Below are 18,533 nucleotides of genomic sequence, written 5' to 3'. Positions count from 1 at the left end.
TATCTGCACTCCATAGCCCAGAGCACCTTTGGTTTTGTTTGTTTGCTTGTTTGTTTTATCTCCAGACATAAATTTCTTGAATATTCACTGAATTATGTAGCTGTGCTTTGTATCTATGTCGATACTTTCTCTAAATTTCGCTAACACACCACTCTCCCATCCAAGGAAGGGCTGACTGCTTATCTCTGCACAGTGCCCAGCATAAAGGATCCCATTTTCAACTAGGTTTGATATGCATTAGTACATATAATACCAGAACTACTTAGATGAAATCATATTTACAACTATGCTGTGATGTGCCTGCCAAGAAAATTATAGGTGAGAGATATTTTGTTATCCATCTGTGAAGGATTAAGAGAGAGGAACAGTGGGATGTATTTTCACTGTAAGATTGTGCCTGAAGGTGATTACTACACCAGGTTTTGAGGTGGATAGGATTTCCAGAGGAAACGCCAAATGAAATTTCAGTGTAGTAAATTTACAATTGCAGTTGTATCTCATTTACAGAAGAGTTCAGCTGTCTGGAAAAGCTCTGCACTCTAAGTGAATCCAGATAATTAATTAATGTAAAACTGGTTGAAATTAATTTGTCAGTTAAGCTTTTGACCTTTAATTCCTGTCAGTAAAGGGGTGAAGTTGGAGAATACGTAACAAAGGACATAAAAGTACATCAGTGAAAAGTGTTGCAGTTTGTGTTTCTACCATACAAACATAAGGATAGACATGATTATTAGCAAGTATTAGTAAGATCAACTGCCTTCTCTTCTGCCTAAATATTAAGGTATTCATTCATGTATTCAACAATGTTAATCAGAAATTAGAACAATTAAGTGATAGAACATTTGGAAGTGCTTCAGCCAGTACCTTTGGTGGGGTCTCAGATCCTGGGTATTCTCTCTGGTCCAGTTTCTTCCAGCGCTGCATCAGCTTAGCTACCATCGGGGTACTGAAATCTACCAGCTGAAATCCAGTTACATTGGCTCCTCCATGCATAAACCTCTCCAGAGAAATATCTTTGAATCCCTAGAAAATCAATTTAAGGTTTTGTTTGTTCTTGAACATCACTGTGGGTCCAATCTGATCTAGGCCAGCAAGGCAGCGTAAGAGGGTACAGCATCAGGTTTCCATTAGACACTAATGTTGAACCTTTGTTGATGGTTTCCATTGTGTAATAAAGAATGAAACAAAACCAAGAAATAAATTTCCAGCATTATTGCTAGTGTGGTCTTGATGGCTAAGCAACACATTGCTGGGAATGGCAGACAGTTTTTGAAGAAATGCCTTTGCTGAATCAATTGAAAAGTGCCTGCAGAATATTAAATCCTTAATCCAATTTCCATCAAAGCCTGCAGATTTGAATGAGCACTGCACTAGTGCTTTAACCAATATATGCCTGTTTTTTGCATGTTCGCGAAATGAACCAATATGCAAATAAGTTTATTCCAGGATTCACTGTTTAGGCTGAAGGTGCCTGGGATAACGAGGTAATGTAGTAGACACTAGAAGGCAGATACAGTGCATGAGGATCTCACCATTAGTGGAAGGAAAACCTAACATCAGAATCACACTTTTGTGAAACTGGATAGTGGTAGCTTTCAGATCTGCTATATATATATATATTGAAATTCTAGAGTGACCCACAATATTGAAAGAAACAATAAAGTACATATGCTTCCTCATTTACTAGTTTCTCAAGCTAATTTGTTCAGCATATATAAAGACAAATCTTTTAGTAAAATTTGCCTTTAGAGACAAAACTGAACCTCAAGAAACTGCATAATGTGAACCGCTAAAGCAAGCTAAAAAGCTAGCATGAATCATTCTGCTCCTTTCCTAGCTGTTGTGTTTTAACACTAGCTCAGAACTATCTTATTTTTATTTTCTTAAATTTCTCTGATAGATTGGCATTTATCTGTGCAATCAGATAAGCACTGTCACACTTAAAAAAGAAAGATCTGGGGGGTTGTGAGGGAAAGTGAATTATTGACCCAATATCCCAGGGAAAAAAGAAACCAAAAAACCAAAAAACCAAAAAAACTGTTAAAGATGGAGATTTGATTCATGTCCTAAAGGATACTGACAGCAAGTATAAAAGGGGACACATCAGGAGGTTGTATTACCTACATTATTGAACAGCCAGCAGATATCAACATGTACCCCTGCTGAAGCAGATGGGAAGATATGCCTGTCTCCACCATATATTCCACCAGCAGTTCAGGTTTCTTGTATGGGAAAAGTTACTTGGGGAACTATAAATTTCTGAAAATCTAATTTGTAAGACCTAAGAGAACAGACATATCTCATTTAAAATGCCGGAGGTCTTAAAAATAATCTGAAGTGATCTTGAGTTAAGGTACAAGTACAGCAAAGCACAATAAATATTTCATGTCAACTAAAATTCCTTGAGGGAGAGTAAAAAGAAAACAATTTAGACCATACATAAGACCCTGTCTTATAACCACTGTTCTTTGCCAGGCAAGTATTTGGGCTTAAAGAATAGGATATTTTAATAATGAAATACTGCATTTACTCTTCCTGTTGTTTTGCCCTCTCCTGGACATTAGCTGTGTGAATATACAGTTTAGACTTGGAATGAAAATACCGAACTAGTAATTTGACTTGAAATAGCTGATCTTACAGCAAAATGAATGTTCCTTGGAGAATGTAGAAAAGTTACTTTGAGAATTGTTATGCTAGTCATGTTAAAAGATGAGTCAAAAATCATAGTGTGGTTCTGTAAATTCTAATTTAGCCACAAGATATTCTTGGCAGTCCTTTGTGCTACATCGATTTTGATAAAATTTGAGAGAAACCTTGTGCCCTTCTTGTCTAGATGGCTGTAACAACAAAACCAAGTTCTTTCACGCACCATAAAGAATGTATTATGTGCAACCACATATTAATGACAAATGGCAAATGTTGTGTGAAGTGCTACAACTTCAAAGTAAAGCTGAGTGTTTCACCTACAGAGCAAGGGTATAATTCTAGAAAAGTATCTTACCAGGTTGGCAACAATATAATGGTATCCTTTAACATGCTTTCCCACGCTCACAATCTGTGGGAGAGAAATGAGAAAGAAAAAACAATGTCACATTGTTTTCTCTAGAAAGGTGTTTTCATAGCCAGATAGATACAAATATGTAACATGTACTATGTTGAGAGTCTTTCTCTGATAAGATAGCTATAACTTTCCAGGTACTTAATCATAGGAAAAAGAAAATGAAAGTGACTAAGTAATGAACCAGCAATCTGTCTTCTGTATGATCGAAAATGTAATAGTAATATAGCATTTTATCAAACAGAGCAATTAACTATGGGATACAAATTCATAAGGAGGAGGTCACACATGGTCAAACATTAGCTAGAACGCCTACCTGCTGATGTTCTTTATGTTTTAATAAATGGGGAATTTTTGAATCAGACTGGGTTTTCACCTCTTAGGATCAAAGCTGTTTGCCGTTGAGATGGTCACATGCTATGAGTGTTACTCAGCAATTAGTGATACGCGAAAGTCTTGGGAGTTGGCATGAGTGAGAACAGAGCAAGAATGGGCAGCAAGGCTACCCTTGAGTGTTTAACCAAAACATAACACCAAGTGTTGCAAACAAGCAACAGCATGATGTGCAGCCACTATAGTCCTGATATGGCAAGACCAGCAACAGGGTTTAGACAATATCTATGTCATCCTGTGCCTTGTATCAATATTATTGCCATTTCTGTGATGGAATGCATCTCATTTAACATGCTGAAAATCAAAACTGAGAATAGAATATTTTGTCAACAGAAAATGGTGTTAATTTAAACCGGTTTTACTAAAGAAACTAACAGTAATAGCTATAGCGTGCAGCTTGCATTTAATGCCAGTAAAGAGTACAAGAGTCCTTTTGACTCTTCACTTTTGGTAGTGCACCACTTATTCAGAAAGAGTCTGCTTGCAGCCCAAGTTTATGTTGTTGTTTTATTTGTTTGCTTGTTTTCCTCATGTACTCATCTCCACAAAGCATTTTATCATCCTTCCAAATGAATAAATAAGATACAGCCAGAAGTTTTCCATGCAGTGCAGGTTAGTAATTAATGGGAAGCTTATAGATCTGCCTCTTTGCCTGCTTTGATATCTTAGTTCTAGTCCCTGTCCTGAAAAACTGGAAACTTGTTGCTTTTAAAGATCCCACCTCCTGTTCAAAAGACAGAACAAACATTCACTAAGCCTTGCAGCTCCTTTTCCCAGTGCAGTAAAAAATAATTATCACATTTTGGAGATGAGAGGCAAGTTGCTGAAGGACTAAATAATCCTGCCAAAGACATCTAAGGACCCAGGACCTAAATCTGTATTAAGACTTGGAAATGCTTGATTCCCAGCTCTATTGTTCTAGTAAGTCAATTTGTTTCTACAGCAAAGTGGAAGGGAAAATCAAAGGGGTGTGGCATAAGCATCATGTCTGTAAAGTACCAAAGTAAATAAGCAGTCTGTCTGTTATCCTTTTGTTCTTTTTTCCCCCAACCTCTATATATTTTTAGATAAAACTATTTAAATATAGTTTATTTTTTAACTTTTTAAAAATCGTTCTTTAAAAGCAAACATAAGTTAAAAAAACCCTTAGAGAAAACACCTCCCCTCTCCAAAGCCATGACCAGATTGTCACCCTTCACTGGACTCAATCAAACACCCATTAAGATCAGTGATTAAACACCATTGCTACTATTTTACTGGGTGGGGTGGCAGAGAGCAAGAGGGAGATATCACACTTCCCTACCAACACATGTAAGGAGGGTGCTGTCAAGTTGTTGGTTTGTTTTTTTTTCTTCACTGAATAAAAAGATTCAAATTCCTGCTGGTTCAATGGCTTCAACAGGGATGTGATCCCTGACACCAAGAATGCTTCCACTTTATTCCTTCAGTAATACATGATAATGAAAACATGTTTGCCTACCCATTATAGGGAAGTTGATATAGATTAAATACTTACATTTTTAAATAACTACAGTATGACAGTTTGAATGTAAGTTGACTAGCATGATTTAAGATGTATGTGACATAACTAAGTACCAGATCCTCAGCTTGGGCAAATGACTGCAGCTCCCTTCTTTGGCAGTTAACACCCTTAGTGATCTGTTCCCTGGTTTGGTTTCATAACACAAATTGTGATAATCATTGCAACATTATCAGTCAAATAAACAGCAACATGATCAATCTGTAACCGGTGAAGTATGTCAGATACAAGTCCACAGTTGTCACAGACTAAGTAAATAATGAAAATGATTACCCAGATTTGCGTCTGTGCCTGTTCCTACCAAATGCATGTATATGTTACTGCACAATTCCTGTATTTTTTTTAAATGAGTTTTTCAGTGTATTCTCTCAAAACTTGACTCTTAGGATGAGTGATAAAGGTATGCATTTATGTATCATCTAATTTTCTTAACTTCCTTTTTAGTCAGTGGAAAGAGCAGGCACTTTGAGGAAATGATTCATCTTATCCGAAAGCACATGTGCAAAATTAATTAGACAGCTTGTGCCCTGAAAGTGTGGATTTTTCTACACTGACAAGAAAAAGAGTTGATGATGATTAGTTCTGATGTAGACACCTACATTTTATATCCCTAATGCTAACCAAGACAAATTTCACTGTAAGAATGTTGATCATGAAGACAGAGAAGAGAAATGGTGCTATACGGCTTGTATTCCCAACCAAGACTGGATACAATTTTGATTTTGAATTTGAAAATGCTTATGGTTGTTAACCATACAGTCTGCAAATCAGAAATTGCCTATGATTTGGGAAAAAGTGCCTGTTTAGTGAAACATGCAGTAAGCAATTCATACTTTTGAATACCCAACACAAATACAGTCACCTTTCTCTCTCAAATGATCAAAGTTGCAGATTATGATCTATAAAAGAGGGTATGAATTCTTGCTACCTGAAGAACCATCTTTCTCTATACTGTGCTTCTGCACTAGAGAAATTGAGGCAATGCACATAAATCCTTCATAACAAGAGAAGTTTCTGACAGCTACTCAGTCTGGAATGAGAACTCTCACACCTTTCTTCCTTTCTTTAAAAGGTTAGCAGTTACTAGAGCTTTAACAGAGACAAGACTTCAAACAGTCCATACACATAACAGTAAATACTGCCCAGAACCACAAACTAAACAGATGAGTGCTGGTGAGTGAAGGAAGAATTTTTTTCTTCTACGTCAGAATGAAGATGAGGGTAGAAGATTCAGCAGATGTATTCTGAAAGAGAAACAGGACTGAGATTTTGACAGGTGAGACCATGTTTCAGAAAGCCTTTGCTATAGAAAATCATTAAGATGGGGGTGCCTTAAAAAAAACTTGTACCACCCCTAAATTCAGACCAAAGGGCCAATCTGAGTCACAGTCCTGAGAAAGGGCAGAGTTGCATTGCCTAACATCTACATTAGCAAGTAGCATAGTTGGTAGGATAGGATCTGTACAGCAAAACCATTGGTACTAAGGAGCTCACATCCACCACATGCATGTTTCAGGGTTTTACTTTGGGTTATCTTTACCCTTGTCACTAGAATGAATTCACGCTATACTTCAGAGGTGCTTCTATGCACATTTTCTGTTTGGCATCATCCAAAAGAAAGCCAATTCATGTATTTTGATTCCGCTCTTTATGAAAATGCAGTGAATCAGGAGATTCACTTCAAAAGAGCCTGTTCCTGAAACCCACTACGATGCTTTCTGTGCCTGTGGGCCCCACTCTCTTAGACAGGCTCTGAGCATCTGTGGGGCATGTAGCAGATCCATGTATATCACAAGGTTGAGCAGTGAGTAAGGTCTTCATTTCAAAAGGAAGGCTGTGAAGAGAGGGCAACGCTGCCACAGGCACCTGTTCTGCCCAGGAAGCAGGAAGTCTGACTTGGCTCTCACTCTGGCAGGTTGCAAAACCTGAGGCAGAGCTAGGCATCAAAGGTGGGCTCTGCCAGTCACATAAGCAGTGATAAACCATGAAACTGCTGATATAGCAGGTCAGGGAGGACCCTTTGTATGTGTAACTGTCCTTTTCACTGCTTAAGGATGCTTTGATTCAAAGCTGCCCTAGTGCTGGCAAGCTGAGTAAGTGGGATGAGATTCATTCCTCCCCGCTCATGTAGCACTTCTTCACTTACATGCTCATGTAGCACTTCTTCACTTACACCTTCTAAACATTTATTTTTGCAGTGTACTCCCACTCTTAAACACCAGTTCTCCTTAAAGACTTCTCCTTAAACACCACACACTGCACCCAAGTTTTGTCACTGTGAAAGTTTAAGGTGACCTCAGCTTTCTCAGGGAGATTTCGGGAAGAAAGTGTTGGGAAGGATGAACTGAGTTGTGACTTCTTTGGGGAAGGCTGAGAGCAGGGGAAAGCAGGATGCTGCACTGGATTTTGCATACTGATTTGCATGTTTTAATTCAATGACTAAGGTGGTTAGTGCTTAGAATTTGAACTCTTTTATATTCTTGTTTGTAAAACTAAAGAAATTGTTAAGTAATCAACACTGTTTTGAGGAAGAATACAATCTGCTTCCCAAATTGCCATTAACCAAAAAACAACAGCCATTCCATATATTATCCTGTGGTCACACTGTTAGTGAATCCTTCATTTCAGTGAATGCAACAAGAGAGAACCAAAGGAAGTGAAGTGTAATATTGCGATAAAGAAAATGACGTATTCTTATTTTGGTGATTCCAGTGGTAATCAGATATAATTACAATTATACTACTGACTTTAATGTGTGGTAAAGCAGGGCCAGCGATATCTGAATCTAGCTTAGCTTTAGACACAACTCTGAACTTTCTGACTTTATCATACAATACTGTTCTTTCTAGTTAGCTGGACAATGGCCTGGCCTAGGAAATTCAGAAAGAATTCCACTATAGAAAAGAAGAGCTACCACTGTCTGCTTTGATTCTTTTTTCGTTTTACCGGGAGTGACAAGTTCACTGACTTTGATAAAAGTCCTGCCAGGCTTACATCAGCATCTGAACAGAGAATCAGGCCCCAAGTCATCCTCTGTTCTTTACTACTATGAAATGGATATTGCATATAACCCATTTTAAAAGAATGCTTAACTTCAGCAGCATAAAATATCCCTCGTTATGATTTCTAGGAGATGGAGGTCAGTACAGCTGGAGTGAAAAGGACTTATTTTCAGTTAAATCTCTTCAAAGGGTGATTGCTGTGCATTACCAATGGGACTTTAACAAAGGTTTTCCTCTTTTCTACTGTGTAACAATCCACTGCCTTAAGAAAAAGAACACCTGCAATAAAATGAAGTCTGTCTAACACAATATAAAAAGTGTGGAGACTTGTTAAAGACGGAAGATTGAGACCTGACCTGAAATATTGCAGTAGAAATGGTGATGATGTAAATCATGACTGAAATGAGATTTTATACAATATCTGAAGCAAGGATAAATCTTTTACAAAGCCATAAAAAAGCAATTGAGAAACAAGCTTAATTTTAACAGCTAGTGCTCGCAAAAGGGCACTATTGTTGGGGAAAAGGCTGACTGTTAACGGTCTACAGCCACCAGAGAGGATGTTAAAGTAGGCAATACACAAAGCAGAAGTGGCTCTGTACAGATCAGCATTTCTTTCTCTGCTGTGAAGGCAGGCGCTGAGCCAGCACAGTGGTGTGCACACTGAGCAGAGGGGAAGGATGCTTCCCACACAGCCCCCATGCCCACAACCAGCTGGCAGGGGATTGCCCTGCACAGCACATGCAGCTGCTGGGTAAGAAAACTTGGAGAGATGGCTCAAAGGCCATTAACCAGTGCTCTGAGCATGGCTGGTTGCTTTCTTCTGCTGCTCAGAAGCCTAATCCTGCAAAAGGCTCACTCAGAGCTAAATGGGGTGTGCAGACTTGTAGGGAAAAAAGAGGGGAGGAAAGAGAGGAAGGGTGTAAGAAGGTCATTTTACAAACCTCCAAACCATCTGTATTCACCCTTTGTCTTCTACGGCCTATTTGTTCTTTCAGTAACTGAAATAACCTATTTCTTGGGTCCAAACCTCATCAGTTGTGTGGTGCAGTGACAAAATGTGTTTTTATTACTGTGCAGTGTGGGACTATTGTTGTGTGCAAAACCCCAGCTGCTTCACAGAAAATGAGCCTATGTAGAGAGCCCTTCCTGGCTCTGCGGGGTGAGGAAAATGCTGGTGGCAGTGCTGGCAGCTGGCTCCCTCAAGGAGAACAGCTATCAGCTTGCATTGACATTACAGTGTCACTAAGAAGCAACTCCGTAGACCTTCAGGGAAAAAAAAGCATGGAGAGAAAGGAACGATGAAGAAAAGGCACTTTATGAATCTCCCACCCACCCTGGGACTAAGAAGAGATACACAGAGAGCTGCTACTATGTCCCTGAATTAGTGTTAAGTCCAACAATGCTGCTACAAGCCCAAATTACTGTGTGCCATGCACATACCACATTCTTTGGCTAATGATTTGCTCCCATGGTTGTGTGTAAGCAGAACTAAACTTGCATTTTGTTCATGAAAATAAGAAAGATATAGAGGACAACTGGAGACAGTCCATGCTGTTTCTGACTCAAGGGACAAAGAAATCCTCATTATGCAACTTATCTACATGTGAAAGCAATGCAATCTCTTGCTGAGTATTTACCTGTCTTGTGCTAGTGATCTTTTGTGCCAATGCACTTCTGCATTCATGAAAAAAAGTAGAAGAAATTGTGGAGGAATGATTAAGCTAATACTCTAATTAATGTGTTCAATTAATTTATGCTTTTCTGCATTATGATGTAACTTATTAAAGTATTATGTTTTTATTTATTATTACTATCTTAATCATGCAAGTGATCTAAATATTATTTTCGACTGTCAGTTGGTAGCTTCAGTTAGTAGACCTGCTGGAAACCAAGGTCAGAAAAAAATGTTTTCAAAACCAGCAAAATTTACAACTCTATGAATTTAGAGAAATTCAGCAAACGTGCTTTTTCAGGTTTAGCACTCCACTGGCAAAATATTAAGAGCAGATCTAGAAGGAGTGGAATATGTCAGCTTCTGTATTCTTCTCTATTCACATATTTATTTACATTCATTTTGATGGTAATAATAATAATCAATCTTTTTGTGACAGCCTTCTTCATTTTACCCATCAGAGAGATTTGGTTTTCAATGCTAACACATACATGGTACTTTTCAGCTACATTTTTCAAAGATGGAGAAGCTGGGGATCAGTGATGTCAAATGACACATCGAAAAACTGAGTTAGACAACTATGAACAACATCCAAGACACTGTGCAGCTACTTGCCTATCATGCTTGTTAATAAGTATTGTCAGCTATTATTAACTAGAGTTTACTGGCTTGTAATTTTTAGTAATAATAGTTTGCTATGTGACAACTTCACAATGGGTTTAATTTTTAATATAACAAAGCACAATGTACTTTTTATTATTATGTATCAGTTCAGCTGTGTACATTGAAGCATTAAATATGTGCCAGATGCTGCATAGCAGTTTTCACCTCTATGTTTAAAGGCAAACACAGCCCTTGGTGAGCATCAAAGCTTGATCCTGCTGATACAGAACACTGATGGAGCTGAGAAAAGTTCCGGTCTACTGGGAAACATCCCATTTAACTCTTATGGGTAGGGGAGGGCAGGGAGCAGAAAAAAGTCTGGAATCAGCCTGTCTGCTAGACCAGGAGCCAGACTGACAGCAAAACTGATTCACTATGCAAAATTCAATGCTGCTCACAGTGGACACTTTGCAAGACTTCTAACACACAGAACACTGAGGTTTGAACTTTGTCAGGTGGAAACGGGTGGGAGAGGATGGAGCTGCTACAGATGGAAGAAAGGAAATACATTCCCATTCTTGGATAAAGGAGAAACATTTTTTGCTACATAGTCCTGTATATGCCCATGTGCATGTGTTTATGTACATATTTGTGTGTACAAATATAAACACTGTAAATGTTACTGCATATGAAAAAAGCCTGAGAAAACAGAAATTAGAAGCAGTGATATTCTCTTTCACAAAGAAGTAAACATAAGGGTCCTAGGCAAATGCAATTACATTTAGTTTGAGTTTTTCAGTTTGCTTTGCTGAGCTTTGCATGAAGGTCATTATGGAGACACGGTTAAATTAAATTCCTGTTAAAAATTTGCCCAAGAGGACTATCAGGAAGTAGGAAGAAGTATCAGAATTTTTAGTAGCAGAGAATGAGGAACCAAAATACTGGAGAAGCATGTTGTCCAGTTTAATGAAGTTGTTTTTTTATTTGGTCACTTCAAGTAGCACAGAGGCTGATCTAGTCACTGTGGTATTCCTTCTAGCTGTTTCTGATGCAAATATATTATGGGTTTGCAAGATTCAATACAAGATGATACACGGTTCACCCACTCACAAGGTATTTTTATCTCAAGAGCAGCATATAGGTGTGCCAATGGAGCAATGAGAAACAAATGAGCTCATTTGTGTAGATCTATGGCTTATTTTGTGGCCTGATGCTCAGCATGACTCCACAAACACAGCAGGACAGGTTGGGTACATGCTGTAAAGGAATAAGCTCTGCAGGAAAGCTCCTGAGGATTCTGGTAGACAAGTTTACCAGGAGCCGGTCATGTACTCTCATGGCAAAGAAAGCGAACACCCTCTTGGGCTGTATTGACAGCAGGTCATGAGAGAAATATCTTTCTCCTCATCTCTGGTGAGGCACCATCTGGAATGCTGGATCTAGTGCTGGACTGCCCAGTACAAGACAGAGATGGGCATACTGGAGTGGGTCCAGAGTAGGGCCATGAAGGTGACTGGGCTTGAAGCATCTGCTATATGAAAGAAGCTGAGAGAGCTGGGACTGCTCAGCCTGGAGAGAGAAGGCTCAGAAAGATCTTAGTAGTATGTATAAATATCTGATGGGACGGTGATAGGGAAGAGGTTATCAGACTCTTCCTGGAGGTGCACAAGAATAGGACAAAAGACAACACAGTTTGCAACACAAGAAATTCCAGCTAGATATAAGGATTTTTCTTTTTTTTTTTTTTTTTTAATTTCCATGAGGTAGACAAGTACTGACACAGGGCATAAAAGAGTGGTGGGATCTCTATCTTTGGAAGTGTTCAAAGTATGACTGCATGAGTTACCTGATCTAAGCTTGCCCTTGTGAGCAGGGGGAGCATCCAGATGGCCCTCAGAGGTCACTTTCAACCCCAATTATTCTGTTACTTAGGTTGTAGAATAGAACTGTTTATGTCAGTACTTCACAGTCTGAATTTCAAAACTAGGTCCAAAATCTGTCTAAAAAGAGATCTCAGAACTCCAAGACTCCAGTATTTTTTTTTTCTGGTGCTTTATTTGCTTGGCAGTGTTTAATATGTGCTGAAAAATGAAAATTCTGGCAGAAAAAGAAAGGACCGTAACTGTTAACTTCCAACTTCAGCATTTTATGTTTTTGAAAGCTTCTTCTATGATTTTAAATGTCCTTTTGATAGAGATTAACACAGAAAGAAATAAAAACCCAATGAAGGGCCAAAAGAAAAGTATTTACAGTTAACAACACTACCCATCATTATCTAAATGATTCTTATACTGCGCTTTTCAGCTTAATTGTAAAATCTATTTGGAGCATTGACTTCATTGTATTATCTGAGCATATTTCTGAGCACTGAAAAAACTTAAGTAATAGCTGTGAGATCCGCTCTGGCTGAGCAAATGACAGTCCGCTTCTCTAGTAATAAGTGTTATTAGTGTCTGAAGAAGGAAAAAGAACAAATATAGTGGTTGAACAAGTAACATATGTTTTCACTGAAATCTTCAAAATCATTCTCTGTGATATTCTTCAAGTCTGACCTCAGCTTCATTGATTTATAACACTTTAATCTTGCTTGCCAGTTAGCAAACTGAGGAACAACAAAAGAAATCTATGGCACGCATTTACCTAAGGTAAATTATTCCAACTGACTAGATGCAAGTAAAACAGACGAGGGTGACATGACATTTCCTTAAATATGTGCGTTTTGCTTTTTTGTCCTCTTTCCTAAGGAAATCACATTTGTGCTACTGAGTTGTCTGTAAAACAGTTTTTAACATATTTTGTAACTTCAGCTTTATTTGAAAGGAAGACAGTGCCTCTAAGACATTGTCTAAGGCATCTAAGACATCTAGGACATCTAGGGCATCTAAAGCACTAAGTCTCTACAGTCCTTAATACTGGCTGCTGGGTGAACAGAGCCACCAAAAGGGTAAGAAGCACCCAGACACTACATTTTCCATCTGATGCACAGGTACTGTCAACTTGCACATCTTTCTGGATTAGTTATAGTAATTTCTATTCTTGATTGCGTAGTACATTTTTGGGAAAGAGATTTTTATGGTGCTTGTGGTAGTACTGGTGGTCTAAGAGAAGAACAAAGCCTATGAAATCCAAGGGTGTATCAGTCCTTACTTCTTACTGTTTTAAGATGCTTATGGATTGCTTTAGATTATACTCGTACAAATGAAGCAGTGAATAAATTATAATGAGAAGAAATAATATGAGAAAAAAAAAATGTTAACTTGGAAGCCTGACTTGGGGTTTCATAAGTTCAGCTTAAACAGGCATCTGTAATTAACTTTGTTTGGGCTTTCGCAGTAATAAATAAAAGCCACATTTCTTTTTTAGCCATATTTATTTTGAAACGTGTTCTGCATTTCAAATAGAAATGCAGTAAATGCATAATAAGATTAAGGATTTTCTAATTTTGGTATCTATACCCTTTATCTTTAGGCTGACTTGACTTTTTATTTTAGTGAACAAGTCAGAACTGCAAATAGATACATTATTTTAGAATACAGGAAGAAAAATTAAACTAAAAGAAAGAGTAAGAAGGGAAAGAAACTGGTAAAAAGTGAGAGAAAGACATGGGCCTGATTCTTGCTGCATCATATGCAGTACATGACTTTGGCCTCGACTATTCAGATGCTCTACTGCTTGCTGCCAGTACTAGCAGATTAGTTGGTAGGAAATGGAAATCACAGTGTTACAATGTGTTTCAAGTCTTAATTTCATCTTAAGCAGAAAGTTCTTTGCATTGAATTCAGGGGAGCACTTTAGAAACACAACTTGCAAAGAAGAGACGCACAAGCAGAGAATTTTCTGTCTCTCTCACCAACTTCCATTCTTTGATTCAAACAGAATATTTTCGTGCTTTTAAAAGACCACCTGCTGAAACTGCCATGAAAAAAGGGATGTTGATAAACAAGGACATAACAGTCCTTGACAGAAGAGTATGAATCACTAGAAATGCATTCTGCTATATAAGCAATATCTGTTACATAAATCTGTGGAGATGTCATTTTATCTTTTTCTGTCTTTGCTTTATCTCCTTTTTTTTCTACCTTGTCCCAGTAGGCAGGAAAGAGAATGGTAAAACCATTTCATGCATGTAGGAAAATGGAGCTTTGTCTCATTTGTTTCTATCTTGTTTGTCTTGTTTCTGGTCATTTATACAATACAAATAAAGGACTATCCTTGGTTTTGGTCGGTTTCTATTTATTTATTTATTTACTTAAACCATGTGGCTTATTTTTATAATGTCTGTGCTTGAGCAGAGGAAACAAAGAGCCGGGGAAGTAAACTGGGGAGACAATTCATCAGATTTATTGAGATCGCTTACATAGTTCTAGAAAACATTCTGTTAAGCATAAGCAGTCCTACATAACTAAGTAGAAGTGATTTTTCCAAAATGGAAACACATCTTCTGCAAGTTCTGGATAAAGCTGACATGAAGTAAACCTTCATAAAATCATAGAATCATATAATGGTTTGAGCTGGAAGGGACTATAAAGCTCATTTACATCCAACCTCCCTGCCATGGGCAGCGACACATTCCCTCTTTATTTTACTGCTTTTGCAGTAAACTGTGTTTTGCAGCACAGCTATTTCTGGGGCTGAGCAGCAGTGGTCATGTCAAACATCGCAGCCCCTTGTGTCAAATAAACAAAACACTTAATGGCAAAAGTCTTGATGCTTGTGGCTTGTCTTTCAGAGCCTGGGATTGCAGGATGTTAAAGTCTACATGAGGAGTACAGAGGAACTTCACTCACAGGTTAACAAAAAGGTTTTCCTTAAGATATTAAGGAGGCAGGGTGTTCTTTCCATCCTGAGAATGAAGTGCGAAAAAGAGCTAAAATTGTCTTGGCATGCTTAAGTTACATCAGATTCTCGAGAGTAGGTGGAGATTACTGACTCAGATAGGCTGAAGACACTGTCTGTCTTACTGATGAATTGAAGCAACAACTCTGTGATCCTGCAGAAATCAATGTCTTGCTCCAGCACTGTGTTTAAACAGGGCTTGCTGCTGAGCCATGCCAACTCTGTACTAATACAGAATCCAATCAAAAGTTATCCTATTACACCCAAATATCTCCAGTTGCTACTGGAAACTGTTCTATCACCCCAAATATCTCCAGTTGCTACTGGAGACTGTATTGTCATGAGTGAGTGAGCATGACCAAAGAAGAGGAGCATAACTTTATTAAGAAAACCATCACAGCCTTGTAAGTCTTTGCATCGCCCGAGAATTAAGCTCTGAAACCTTCTCTGAGCCTAAGACAGGAGGGGGCAATCCAAGAAAATCACATATAAACACTTGGGCTGAATGCATGTCTTGAATTTAATGCTGGCCCTAGTCTTCCTTTCTACAACAGAAATTTGAAAATGAAACTCCATCTTTCTATACTTCACCCTTAAAAGAAGTACAGGTTTGGCCCTTGCCCAAAACATAACCCCACCATGGCAACATAAAAACCCAAAAGAAAAATTATGTGATCAAAAATGATCATCCTGGGTTGTGCAGATGGGGAGCCTGGATTTCAGGTAAGTCACTGCATTCCAGATGAAAAATTGTCACTGAAGACAAGCCCCAGGTATTGAGTGTGAAGGCAGGTTACACACACAAGGCACATAGAGAGGAGAAAATAAATGAAGAAAATTAATGAACTTAAAATATAGGATACAAAAAGAAATAGAAAACAGAGTTGCACAAGAAGTGAGAAAACAGCAAGCTGCTGATTTTCTCAGCCAGGAGAGGACAAAGAGCACAAGACACCAGGTCAGATAAGTGGTGGGGGTAGGAGAGCAGCATATGAGCTCACTTTCTGAACACAGCCAGTGAAAAAGTCTCCAATCTTCACTGCTTGAGGTCCACAGTCATGAGAAGTGTGAATGTGCATATATATGGGCAGTCACTTGAGAAGAAGCCCACAAGCCAGCTTTTCTCCCTTCATTAGCATAGATTTAAGGGCAAAGCAGTTTGAGTTACGGTCTCATTACTGAGATTTAATTACTTTTCCTAAATGTTCTGCAGAACATTTACTTGTACATTGCAAAGTATTACAGTATAGTCAGAACTTAGGCTTTCAATTACAGGAGAACTAGGCAGGAAAGAAGCTGAGTTAATTAGAATCACTGAAGCTTAATCAGCTCCTCTGTGTATGCAAGGAAGAGCGTGCCAACTTTTAGTCCACTTGTGAAGCCACCTTACCTGTCTGATACAGGTTATTAAAGATTTCATGCAAAGGGGAAAAAGCCAATAGCTGATATTTTAAAATGGCTGTTATTTTGCTTTTTTTACATTGGGCTAGACTCTTTTTCCTTCAATCCCATTTTTGGCAGACTAAGTGTTTTTGTGTCTGAGACTGTTTCTGACTACACATCCTTAAGAAGTATTTTCTTTCTGAAAGCAAAGTGCTTTCATTTGGAGCCCCAGAACAGCACCCTTGGATGTCAGCCTGTCTAGGAAGAGCAGGACCTTCGCAGTGGAGAGTAAAGCTACAGCTCTTACGCATACTTTGTGTAGCCTGGCTATAATGCCATTCCTGCTTGTACAGTGGCCTTTCTTTGGAAGGATGGAGAGGATCCCCATGCAGGCTGGGGAAGAATAGAATTCATATGATCTGGGATAATTATAAAAATATTCTGAAATATATGAGTTACAATTTAATTAGTTAAAGTGTAAATAAATATATATATGGGCAGTCACTATTAGAAAAAACGCACAAACCAGTTTCTCTCACTTCATTAGCATAGATTTAAGGGCAAAGGCTTTACACTTAGGTGTGAATAAACACCAGCACAAGTACAGAAGAGGTTGCTTCCTGGGCAAAATTCATCCTGCCCAAAATTCGACAGTCGTCAGATGAATCAATTCCAAAAACTGCTTGTACGACTAACAAAGATACAAGTATGTTGCAAAGTTAGAACTACATGATCTTTATGGTCCCATCCAACTCAAACCATGCCTTGAAGTTAGGTGTTCACTCCTACCCTCCAATCTCCTGCCACAATTAATGGAAAGTTCTCAACTTTTGTGCTTGCCCTGTAGATGTGTTAACCAAATTCACCACATCTGATTCAAGCCTGCATTTAACTCCTATTTTAGACATGCAAAATCCAGTCCTGTATGAGCTGACTGTGCAGATGCCAATCTGGAAGGGGAACGAGTGAGAGCCCCTGGTAGCAAATAAAACGTACAGCTGAGATCATAGAAAAGTAAATGTGTCCTGTATGGCTTCATTTTGCTTTGAAATTGAGTGGACCCTCAGTAGATACACCTATGCAGGATGATAGGTGTATCTCAAGTCTTATGGTAATATAGTATACTTTACCTAAGTCACATTTGTATGCCATGTAAAAGAAATCAAGTACATACACATGGACACACACATAGACCTGAGAGAGAAATTATTTTTCTCAATGTATTTTAAAAGACCTTCAAGTGGGTGTTCCGTTTTACTACCACACAGGCTGAACTGGAGGAGGATCTCATTCTAAGCTGTAGAGAGCATGTGCTAAAACATAATGGCATTCTGAATCAAAAAAATGGCCAAAAGAATGTCTATAGCAATATGGTGTCATCTATTCTCTTGGCAGCAGTCATAGAAAAAGTCCTTGTTAAATCAGCCATGCCATTAATTCTCAGTTTCCCTCTTTATCTTCTGCCAGCGAAGGCAAAACTGACGTGTATGTTTCTATAAATATTATTTTTGCATTTCTGTACCACAAAAGACATTTCGTATTTCCGTGACTTTGGTAGCAGATGCAGCATGACCGTTTTTTGCAAAAAATCCTCAAAATTAACGCACTAGCAGAGAAGCAGAGCGGCGGTGGAGGATGGACCACCAGCAGATGGCATTCATTCCCTGCAATTTCTGCAGCAGCAGCAGCAGGTACTGGCACTTGCACCAGCACATCAGCACAGGATGTGGGAACAGGCAGGAAGCAGCTAGTTAACCCCAAGTTATTTTCCTGTCATTTGACAAAATGCTCCTTTCAAAGCATTAAGGTACTTCTTCCATCATTTAAGAAAGAGCTGTACATAAGCACTATATAGATAGATTTGCCACATCACAGCAGCAGGATTTTATATTCACTTTATATACTCAAGTAGGTACTACCCAGCACAAGCCAGTCTGTCTGGCCCAATATTTTTGTTATCTAATAGCAGCTTTCCATAAATAACTGATGGAAGAACCTGACCTTTCTTCCCAGTTCAATGGCACCTTTATTCTGCTGTTCTTC

At 38.5% G+C, this 18,533-nt stretch overlaps 1 protein-coding gene across 12 annotated transcripts in view; it reads right to left on the bottom strand.

Moving 5' to 3' along the window:
- Window positions 1-18,533, bottom strand: part of GRIA4 (glutamate ionotropic receptor AMPA type subunit 4) — a 216,763-nt gene that overhangs the window by 74,088 nt on the left and 124,142 nt on the right. For all 12 annotated transcript variants that reach the window (XR_009728640.1, XM_061374442.1, XM_061374444.1 and 9 more), the window contains exons 5-6: window positions 3,002-3,055; window positions 865-1,023 (exon numbers count right to left, since the gene is read on the bottom strand). Coding sequence is in view for 11 of the 12 variants with exons in the window: in XM_061374442.1 (XP_061230426.1) it covers window positions 865-1,023; window positions 3,002-3,055 (213 nt within the window). In the remaining variant the exon portion in view is untranslated. The remainder of the gene's footprint in view (window positions 1-864; window positions 1,024-3,001; window positions 3,056-18,533) is intronic.

The sequence above is a fragment of the Neopsephotus bourkii genome, unplaced genomic scaffold, assembly GCF_033783945.1.
Source record: "Neopsephotus bourkii isolate Nb327-2 ecotype Australia unplaced genomic scaffold, CSIRO-AGI_Nbou_v1 NB_1638, whole genome shotgun sequence".
Lineage (NCBI taxonomy): Eukaryota > Metazoa > Chordata > Aves > Psittaciformes > Psittacidae > Neopsephotus > Neopsephotus bourkii.
This window is presented reverse-complemented; position numbering and strand designations above follow the sequence as displayed.